Source organism: Cyprinodon variegatus, unplaced genomic scaffold (assembly GCF_000732505.1).
Source record: "Cyprinodon variegatus isolate N-32 unplaced genomic scaffold, C_variegatus-1.0 Scaffold242, whole genome shotgun sequence".
Taxonomy (NCBI): Eukaryota; Metazoa; Chordata; class Actinopteri; order Cyprinodontiformes; family Cyprinodontidae; genus Cyprinodon; species Cyprinodon variegatus.
In genome coordinates this window covers 101572-113126 of record NW_015150695.1, presented here as the reverse complement: position 1 = coordinate 113126, position 11555 = coordinate 101572, and the positions used below count along the sequence as shown (strand labels likewise).

At 36.7% G+C, this 11555-nt stretch overlaps 1 protein-coding gene across 5 annotated transcripts in view; it reads right to left on the bottom strand.

Moving 5' to 3' along the window:
• Nucleotides 1–11555, bottom strand: part of LOC107089168 (prominin-1-A-like) — a 95551-nt gene that overhangs the window by 46764 nt on the left and 37232 nt on the right. For 3 of the 5 annotated variants that reach the window (XM_015381810.1, XM_015381806.1, XM_015381807.1), the window contains exons 3-4: nt 7087–7145; nt 5695–5721 (exon numbers count right to left, since the gene is read on the bottom strand). In XM_015381810.1, coding sequence (XP_015237296.1) covers nt 5695–5721; nt 7087–7145 — 86 coding nt within the window. The remainder of the gene's footprint in view (nt 1–5694; nt 5722–7086; nt 7146–11555) is intronic. The other 2 variants (XM_015381808.1, XM_015381809.1) reach the window with 1 other exon arrangement.

Below are 11555 nucleotides of genomic sequence, written 5' to 3'. Positions count from 1 at the left end.
TATATATATATATATATATATATATATATATATATATATATATATATATATATATATATATATATAAATAAGCTCTTAGATTAATGACCCTTTTATTTTTCCCCCCTCTTTAACGATATATAGCCTTTAAAATAAACAGGATTGTAAGCTTACACATGAAAGAAAAACTGGAATTCAGCATTAGTTAGTCTGGTCAGGGCAACTCTAAAAGAAAAGCCTCAGAGAGTTTGAATATATTTCAAACAGTGATCAAAAGAATAGCAGCATACAGCATGAGGCATGATGGAGGAAACAGTCAAAGGAATCTGACCAATCTAAGTTAGCCTGTAGTGCTCTTTTCTCCGATGTAATGAGATATAAAGGCTGCAATCCTGATGGAAAACCTTCCTTACTGAAATTTGTGATAAAACAGGGAAAACAGATTCTGAACAAGATTCAACTGGAATTATAAAACTTTTTTTTTTCTTTTGAAAGAGCACAAATCCACATCTAAGTGGATAATTAGCAGATAAGCAGCAGATAATTTAATATGGCACATTATCAGATATTCATCAACTTTTCTAAAATTTGACAATTTTATTTAAGTAGATTTTTTTTTTACAAACTTAATATGTATAAGATATTAGACGTCATCTACAAGATAAGTTGGAACTGGTCTGTCATTTTTGTTGTTAAGCTCACTCAGGTTTAGGTGTGTTATTACAAAAAACTTTTCTGGATAATAAATTGTATACATTGCATCTGTCACATTTAGGTTTAAAAATCAATTGCATAGATGTTTTTCTAAACAAAACTTCAACAAGCTGTTAGAGTTCTGGTTCTGTTATGTTTTTTTTTTTCTTTTTTCTTTTGGATGTTCAGTTTTGCTTTGCTCCTTGTTTTCTAGTTTTTTATGGTTTAATTCTTATTTTATTGTGTTTCTTGTTTTTTTCTCTGTTTCTGTCTTAGTCTTGGTTCTGTTATGTTTTCTTTTGAGTGTTCAGTTTTGCTTTACTCCATGTTTTATAGTGTTAGTGGTTTAATTCTTATTTTGTTGTGTTTTCTGGTTATTTTCAGTTCTCAAATTTTTATTTGTTGCCCTCTGCTGCCTTCTTGAGTTCTCCTTTTTTCCCTTGCCCCTTTCTTGTTTCTGCTCTACTCACACCTGCTCCTAATCTGCTCGTTATCTCTCCCTTTGTTTCAGTCTCCCATAAATACTCTCTCTGTGCAGTTCTTCAGTTCTGGTTCCTCATCAAACTTCCTCCTACTCCGTCTCTCTGAGCCTTCCACCTTGTGATAGTTATCCCCCTGATGTCTCCATGGTTTCTGGTTTGTTTTCTTGCTTTGATTGTTGGATTTTTTGACTCGTGGTTTCCTGTTATTTTGGACTTAGTTTTCTTTTTGGATTATCTGCCTCTGTTTTACTTCATTAAATCACCAAGAAATTCACCTCTGTCTTCCTGCCTTTGCTTTTGGGTCAACAATCCATAACCAAATTGTGACACAGGCGTTTCTCTGGCTTCCTACCTCCTTGTCATAAGACTCTATTGTTGCACTCAGAAGGCTAAGGAAATAACGAGGGGAGGTATGTATAATGAGGAATGCACTGTAGTAGGGCTGTAACTGATTGCAAAATTTTAACCTAGTCTGAAAATATGCCTGCTGAGGAGTTTTGGATAATGAATATTAAAGGACATCAAAGGTTTTCATCTTAAATGCAAAAAATTTTTTTTTTACATTATTTTAATAATATCTGCATAATTACTTCTCTGCGTAATCCTCTTTCAGCTAAAGGCATGTGTCATAGTCTGCATACTCCAGTTAACAATGAATTGATTACTAAATAATTTGACGATTAAACATGATTAATCCAATTAATTGTGTTAACCCTACTCTGGAGTGAAACCTTATGTCATCCAGACTCTCTAGTAGAAAGAGAAACAAGGAAAACAACTAAGCATGCACACGTAAATTATTGAAATCTATTAAATATATAATGAAAGAATTTTTTATTACATTATCAATCGATTTATTGTTTATTCTGACAGTCAAATAGTGGAAAATGTCTGACATTTTAATGCAATTAAATTCAAATTCAGAAGGGCTGTCCTATGTTATTTTTTTACCTATCTCTGGTTTTTACTACCCAGTCACCAACTCCTTGTACTCACAATACAAAAAAATGTGTAGTTAATTTTCTTGTATCTAGCATGTAGGGTTTTAGATTAGTGTGCGAGGAAGTTGTCCTCAAATCAGAAAGGTGTTGATTGAATCCCAGCTTTCTGCTATGTGCCCCTGCTGCTGCATGCAGGAACACCTGAGGAAATTGATGTAACTATGATAAACTACCAGTAGAAAAAAATAAAGAACTGCCATTAAAATTAGCTTGAACCACATGAATGCTGTGACAACAAACTCTAGGGATTTTAAAACCATTATTATGTTTAACACTTCAAGATATTTTAGAACAAGAAAACAGCACATACTTGTTAATCTAACTCACAGCAGGAGAGGAGCAATGCTGTTTTACTTCAGCCTCATTGTTTAGGATTTTGTCCTTTATATTTTCACGCAGGAAATGTAGAAATCCCTCAACATAGACCCACAGTAATCTAGGACTCCAGCTGAATATAAATATTGACGTCGGCTAAACTGGTCGTAAAATATTCTGTGTGGATCTTCCGTCTTTTTTTGTTATGCGCCTCGGCTCTTCACAGCAGTCTAACCTTTTCAAACCTAAAATCATCAAAGGATATATCTGCAAATGGGACAGTATTAATGCCGGTAGGCAGAAGAGGAGAAAAAGAAATGAGGCATAAATGAGTTTTAATGTATGTGAGTCATTTAAAAGCCCCAATGTCAACCATTGTCATTATGCTTCTGGGTACTGCTTGGTATTGGGTTATCTGTTACAAAAAAGGTCAACCATGTATATACCGGTATGTTTTTGGGTTTTTTTTTCTTTGAATTCTGTGAGTGCCTGCAGCGTTTACTATTTCTGGACATCAGTTTTGACTTGGCACATGCCCAAAGTAAAAAGGTGCCCTTCTAAAAGGAACACAGTGAATGATAGGCTGGCAGCATGTCTGACAGATTAAGATGATGTAGATTTGATTAAATCTAATGCCAGCAGCAGCCATTAGACATGCAAATAACCTGCCTACTGTGAGTCTAAGCTTAATACCTTAAAGCCATTACTTGAGATACACCATGGTGTGAGTCCCCTAATGGAGAAGCCTTTTGTTTCAACCTCTTTTTTCTATTTCAGCTTAATTTGTTGTTGTGGCCATAGGCGCCTGAACAGTGAACCAATAAGAATAAAACATCGTCCCATGTTTAACACAGTAAAAAACTAATTTCATCCCCACTCGAATAAATTCCTAAGTCCTCATTTTGCCTTTTGACTAAGAAACTTTAAAAATATTTAATAAATTATTGGTATATTAATGTTCAATCTGGAGTTGGTTCTGTGAACGAAAGTGTGCTTTGGAAATACAAGTCTTCTCATTATTATGTGGAAATATTACTCAGACAGTATGCCTATGTAGAGGAAACATAAAAAAATAACTTAGTCCAAACACAGTAGAATTAATCTAACTTTTTATGTAGAAAGCAATGCATGTCTGCAATGCAAGTCCCTGCTGGTTTCTTGGGCCTCACTGGCAGCAGATGGTACTGTGTGCACATAAACTAAAATATTAAATGGAATTAGTCTGTCTGTGTCTACCAAAATAAACCCTTTTCAGCATTAATACAAACAGCTTCTTCATGGCTAAACCCACCTATGTTCTAGAAATATCTGCCAAGCATATGTAAAAAAAAAACAAAAAAACATATTATTGGCATTTTAGCCTACAGGACCACAAAGTATATAAAACAGAGCAGTATGTAAAATCTTACATTACATTACAAAAAAATAAACAAATGACTTGTGTTGGCAATAATAATTATAGCTACTGTGATGACAACATCACTTGTAATGTATGCCTGTTAACCTCTTTCCTCTCTATGCTTCCAGTGCTTCCTATCTCAACATTTTTTGTGCAATGCCATTTGTGTGAGTATCTCCCTTCAACATTAAAATACTCAAATGCAAGTTCAGAATGTTTTAATCAACAATGACTGCCCTTCCAACAAGGCTTTGCAATACTAATATGGTGCATCATCATGAAACTAGGACAATATGTTTGTCATTCAAAGCACTTTGTTAAATGTCCGGTTAGATTGATCTATGTGCAAAAAAAATAAATAAACATGGAATTGGTGGCAGATTTCTGCAGAAACACACCCAGCCCATCCAAGGATCCAGGGACTCTTCCTATAATAAGATGGGTCAGATCAGACTCTACTTGCTAAGGAAAATTTTATCTTTTTGAGTAATGGTGCACTTCTGAAAACCTTATTTGACTTTCAGGTGGTAATCTTTTATCCTGAAATATCTTATATACTGCTGAGATGGAGCAGATGGATGAGTTCATCAGGCATCTCGATTGACTCAATGAAGGTGGAGGGAGATTGGAGCCCTGAAGAGTTGTTGAAAAATGTCTCCCAACTCACACATAATTACTTCTGCAGAACAAAAGTGCCCCTTCTGCAAAAAAACATGCTATATCCTGTTTGCATGTTAGCGCAATTATCATATATCACTCTCCTCAGCAGTTTTTAGACTTTTTAACTATCACTGCTACCAATAGGCGCAATAACTGTTTCCATCACTTTTGTTATTAGAAGTTTTTTCTGTTCTTGAAAAATACTTGTTTTTTTTAGCACAATTATTATTGTGTATACATTTATATTTAGTTGCTCATCGAAATGTATGAAAATATCATATTTTAATAACTGTCGTATGTTTATGTCTTTAATGTACCCTTTCTGTGCAGCCTGTTTTTTGTTTTGTTTTTTCTCTTTTTTCTATCACTTTGCCTGTATTTTGCAGTCAATACACCTGCATTTCCCCACAGAGGGATAGTGAAAGGATATTTATATTCTATTTATTCTACTCTATTCTATTTTGGTCTAGTCTATCACAAGTTGTATTTATAAGTTTGGTGTTATGGGTTAATTGAACAATAAAGTTTAGTACTACATAAGTTTCCAAGTGTATATACACAATAATGTAAAACATAAAAAATCTGGTGTTATACTTTTATTTTTTACACATACATTAAAAAGTTAATTCAATCCAAACAAAGCCAATAATATTTTGAAGTTGTTATCTAGTCTTCTCAACAACTTTAAAGTCTGTAGTGACAAAATACCAATGAAACTGTAACCAACAGGGAGGAAGAGGTGGTGCTTCGGACTTAAGGCATTTCAGAAATAATAAAATGCAACCTATTTAAAACTAAAAAGCTCTGGAATGACCAATAATGAAGTGAAATCCAAATTATAATGTTTTGGTTTTCCATTACTCACTGTTGTCCTTTCTGAGATCTAAAAAGCATTTCTCCTTCTCTGAGAACATACTTTTAAAGCAGAGCAGAAGGACAAACTGAGGGATAAGGGGTGGTGGAAAATGGGACAGCTGCATGAAAGACTCAGGGCTGCACAACTAATCACCATAATTCACCAAAATATACTTTAAATTAGTAAAATAACTGTTTAAAAAGAGTGAAAAATGACTTTCTCAGATGTAGTTGTACCACCCTGTTGACTAACAGAGGAGGAGTTAGACCACAGATGGGTTGGACAAAAAGTCCAGAGTGCAGACTTTACCTGCAAGGTCAGCACTATATTCTCTGGCTGAGTGAAGCCAGACGAGATGAAGAGGACATGCAGTAGACACGGGCAGTGCAGCATCAAAGAAAGAGCAAAGCCACAAAACACAAACATATGAAAAAGACCAATAGAAAGAAAAACAACAAAGCCTGCATGCAAAGACACCAATACATAATGTACCAAAACACAGTGAAAAAAGCACTTTTTGGGTTTATCTAAATGTAATTTCAGAATACAGAGTATATTATGTGAATAACAAGTCTATATGTGAAAGGCTGCATCCAAGAAATCCTTAATTTAGGTTATTAGAAGAAAGGCTGTATATCCTCTGTAATAAAAAAGAGTGTATGGAAACAAAGCTAGTTAATATTAAAACCCATATGAGCAGCTCTCCTTACAGTAAATGTTTTATGTCACAGAGTAGCTCAGAAGTACAGGGCTTCTGTTTATTTGAAGTTTAAAAAAATACATTAAAACAAGGTGACAAGGTGCCAAAATGACTGACTGACTCTGACTCACTGATTGAATGACTGAATAAATGAATGACTTACTCACCCACTGACTAACTCACTCTCACTCACTCGTTAAGTGACTCCCTTACTGACTAATTTACTCTCTAATTCAGTCATTCACTCACTGATTCACTCACTTTGTCACTCCTTGAGTCACTCACTCACTCACCGACTCACTCACCCACCGACTCAATCACTCACACGTTTACTAAGTAGGTTACTTAGTAAACATGAGTCACTCTCTGACTCAATCAATGACTCACTCACTCATTTACCGACTAACTTTCTTACTCAGTTATTGACTCACTCGCGGACTCACTCACTGACTCAGTCAATCACTGATTCACTCATTGACTCACTGACTTAATCTCTTGCTTACTCACTAATTTTTTCATTCTTTCCCTCATGTTCTCACTCTCTGACTCAATCACTGACTCACTCACTCATTTACTGACTAACTTTCTCACTCAGTTATTGACTCACTCGCAGACTCCCTCACTGTCTTATTCACTCACTGACTCAGTCAATCACTGACTCACTCATTGACTCACTGACTTAATCTCTTGCTTACTCACTAATTTTTTCATTCTTTCCCTCATGTTCTCACTCTCTGACTCACTCACTGATTAATTTACTTACTTGTTCACTCACTGACTCACTCACTCACTCATGCATTTACTGAATAACTAGCTCACTCAGTCTTTGACTCACTCACTTACTCTCTGACTCATTCACGATCTGACTCACTCTGACTCACTCAGTCAATCACTGAATCACTCACTCATTTACCAACTCACTCACTCATTCACTCACTCACTCACTCACTCACTCACTCACTCACTCACTCACTCACTCACTCACTCACTCACTCACTCACCTTTTTATATTCGGTTTGAATGGCTCCAAACTTGTCCTTTGCCAGCTTGACAATAAGATCTGCAATGGTACAGAAAAAAGGACAAACTATCTCATTTTCAGAAAATAACAGGCACTATCAAAACCTCAGTTACATTGGTTTCCTTCTGTTACAGAAAATACATCCACAAATTCCTTAAATGTATTCAGCATAAACATATATGCCTCTATAGTTCTATTTACATTATCTATGATTTGTCTTGAGTTCCTCTTATTAAAAATCCTTACATCCAGTTTCTAGTTTACACTAGACCTCTAATATAAAAGACATACAAAATGTTGAATCTTGTAAGACCATATGTTTTACCATATTTTTAGAGCAGTGTATGGGTCCATCATTTAACCCATCAGTCTCCCAAATCTTCATCACTGATCTGTTTGCTGCATCTGCTAATATCTAGTTCTGAACTCACCTAATTTATCAGTAATGCTTTCACAACACAAACATACCAATAAAATATTATCAGATTTACAATGTATCTGTATAAAGAATGCATCATTTTGTTTCCATGGTACACAGCTGGAGAACAAGGCGAAGGGTACCCAGATGGTTTTGGTAAACAGAGGCTGTAAATCATGGTTTATCAAATCTGTAAAAGATACAACTTATATAGGAGGTTTTACAGCTGGAGACTGTGTTCTGAGGTGCCAAGTAAGATAGGTGGTAGGTAAGATGAGGCAGAGGACAAGCTAAAAAAAAGGAAGAGACTGAATCTATGTCTTCCGAGAAAGAGAACAAGGTATGCAAAGATGTTGTAGTGAATCAGAGAAACCCTAAACATCAATTAAAAGAAACATTCACCAACATGTTGGTTAGATTAATGGACAAAGCACAGACTGATAAGACTGACTAAGAAATCTTTGCCCTCCTCAGGTGTACCGGCTGACATAATGACATGATGCATTTTGCTTTAAAGTTACAAATGTGGTTCCTTGGTACAGCCTCACTCTTGTGTTTGTGCATCAATGTAAATCTTACTGACGTGGAAGCTTCTAAAGCCAGAAGTAATAAAAAAGATTAAAATAAAATAAAAGACAACAGTGATTTATTCTGTGCAATGCCATTGTCAGGTTTCTCATGCAGATGGGCATCACCATTAATTGGCTTTGCCAAGACAATATAGTGGTTGTCAGTAGGTTACAGTCAAATAAAAAATAAATGCTATATCTCCCTCAGAGGTGTTTAGATTAAATATTAAACACACAAACTTTTATCCTCTCTACAATCTGAAGACAAGCAAATCTTCAGTTCTTGGTTCATCCAAGCATTACAGTTAATTCCATCGAATCTTTTAAGTCCACCACAAAAAAAACACCTGCTGACAATGTACGATCAGTTTCTTTATAGACAGTAAGCTGTTAGTTGTGGAAACATGTATTTAAATCTAAGAAAATGATAAAGACAGATGAGCATTTTTTTTTTAAATCAACAGGAACCCCTATCAAAGTTTTACACTTCTGTTCTAATTCAAATGTACATGTGGAGCAGTGGTAGCTGACTCATCATACAGTGATGACAGAGAAAGCATCACTTCCAAAAATGGATACAAGAAAAATAAGAGTTTTTCCTTCTCAACCATGAAGTTTTTCTTTTGTCTTAATTGAAGTTAAATAAACATACTTTCCTGAAGCCATTTTATTCTATATAAAACCGAAACTGCACATCTACTCAAAGAAAATCTATTTTACATCAAAATGTTGCTATAGGCTTAGCTTTCGCCCCGTTGTTATGGATACACAAATAAAAAGCTTCTCTTTTAAAGTCGTAGGGAAACGACTTTAAAGTCGTAGGGAAACGACCGGTCACACGGGAAACCATGTGACCGGTTTATCATAAGCATCTTACTAACCAGTTAGCGATTATTTAGTGCAAGTAGGTTCCCAATGGGAAATTACATTGGGACCGTGTAGCACAAAATTGGTGACTTAGAAACGACTCTGTCAAGGAATGCTATGGACAGCTGATGCAAGACGGGGAGTGTTTTGTGTCGAAGGTCGTGGATGAGTGTCCTCCGTCATACATTTTTTATTTAGAGGAAGAAAGCAGGGACGAAGATGTTGTGGAAGAGGATGCCAGGGCGACAGAAGCTTCGTTTCGTGTAGAAGGCTTACAGCCGTACATGTTTGAGCCCTTGCCTCGCAACGCTGCCAGTTCTGTTAGCTCTACGCCTGCTGAAGACACAGACCTCCATCCCAGGAAACACTAGGACATACCTCAATGGTAAAGTAAATGTTCCTTATTTTAAAGGAATACTATGCAACATTTTTCAGTTAATTAATGTGTTCCATAACGTTTTGGATGATTAAATGAGTCATTTCAGGTCGAACAAAGGTTTTCTCGGCCGCCCTGGTGGTCTGTAGGGGAAATCCCGTACTTGCAATTGCAGGAGCCCTCGGCCCAGACGCGTCGTGTCAGAAGTGTCGTGGATCGCAAGAGTCTGTCTTGCTTTACCACGAGAACATGGCTAACTACAATCTTTGTTATTTAGACACATGCATAACAAATAATGTATGAAAACATGCTAAATTTTCAAACTCAAAAATTGGAACAAAATAGTCACTTACGGCAGTAGACATGGTGATTTGTTGCGTTCGCCTGTCTGCTAAGCTCAAAACAACCGCGCCTGGCTTGACGGAGAAACCAGTAGAACAGCTTAGCATATTTACGACAGTGCACTTTTACTTTCACCAAGGGGCCCAAAGAGTGCCAAGAAAATATTCCCCACACCATGACACCACCACCACCAGCCTGAACAGTTGATACAAGGCAGGATGGATCCATGCTTTCATGTTGTAGATGCGAAATTCTGACCCTACCATCCGCATGTCACAGCAGAAATCGAGACTCATCAGACCAGGCAACGTTTTTCCAATCTTCTATTGTCCAATTTCGATGAGCTTGTGCAAATTGTAGCCTCAGTTTCCTGTTCTTAGCTGAAAGGAGTGGCACCCGGTGTGGTCTTCTGCTGCTGTAGCCCATCTGCCTCAAAGTTCGACGTACTGTGCATTCAGAGATGCTCTTCTGCCCACCTTGGTTGTAACTGGTGGTTATTTGAGTCACTGTTGCCCTTCTATCAGCTCGAACCAGTCTGGCCATTCTCCTCTGACCTCTGGCATCAACAAGGCATTTCCGCCCACAGAACTGCCGCTCACTGGATGCTTTTTCTTTTTCGGACCATTCTCTGTAAACCCTAGAGATGGTTGTGCGTGAAAATCCCAGTAGATCAGCAGTTTCTGAAATACTCAGACCAGCCCTTCTGGCACCAGCAATCATGCCACGTTCAAAGTCACTCAGATCACCTTTCTTCCCCATACTGATGCTCGGTTAGAACTGCAGGAGATTGTCTTGACCATGTCTACATGCCTAAATGCACTGAGTTGCCGCCATGTGATTGGCTGCTTAGAAATTAAGTGTTAACAAGCAGCTGGACAGGTGTACCTAATAAAGTGGCCGGTGAGTGTATATACATGTTTAAGCCAGAATGATTTGACAATTAAATATGATTTCCCTACGACACAGAATGTTTTAACCTAGTCTCACCCATTCTTGTTTCTTTTATAGCTCTGTCCATTGTACCTATTGTGTCACTAATGTAATTCAACATCTGAGAGTGTGGGGCACTTTCTTGTATCAATTTTCCCACCGAGATCAGAAAAACAACCCAACTTTTTGGGTCAGCTTGTCCATGTGTTCTGGGTCAACTCTTTTGCCCCAAAATGGCTGCCGGCAGTCACTATTGTGCTTTGCTGGATGAAGTGTCACACGATCCAGTCTGTCCGTGGAAAATAAGTACAGAGAGATAAGAGTGTGTATTTCCAACACAAGCTTGGGGTTAGGGTGTGCTTTTTATACCATTCATCCACATAAACTGTAAATTCCATATAATAAACAAAGGCTTCAATGCCTGAACAAAGGACAATTCTCAGGGCTGGAAATAGGGTTTCAGTTTGAGAAACTTTCTGTAAATGTCAAAGTGTGATCAAATGGCAGCTTTTCAGCTCAAACTAGAAAGGTCAGTAACATGTTGTTGTTTTTTAAATCATGTAATACTATAACATTGTTTTTTTTTTATGTGTTTTTCTAACAATGGAGCGCAAGGGTGTAACTTTGTGTTGAAAGTTGGTGGGGACGGCTCATAAGGAAAAGGAGCTACCTGCGCGACGCCTTTTTTTTTGTTGGAAAGGATAAAGCCAAAAAAATGCAAATAACATTTATCAATTTAATGCTTACAGTTGAAAACATAACTGTTACAATATTCACTTATATATTTTGTGCAAAAAATATCACATAAATCTAAACAGACAGTACAAATCAAAGAAATCTAGTACATATATCAATTTTGTAGAACATTTATTGACAGTCAATTTTGGGTCACTTTTTAAAATTAATTTAATTTTAAACCAGGACTCGGACAAGATCTTATGGGGCCT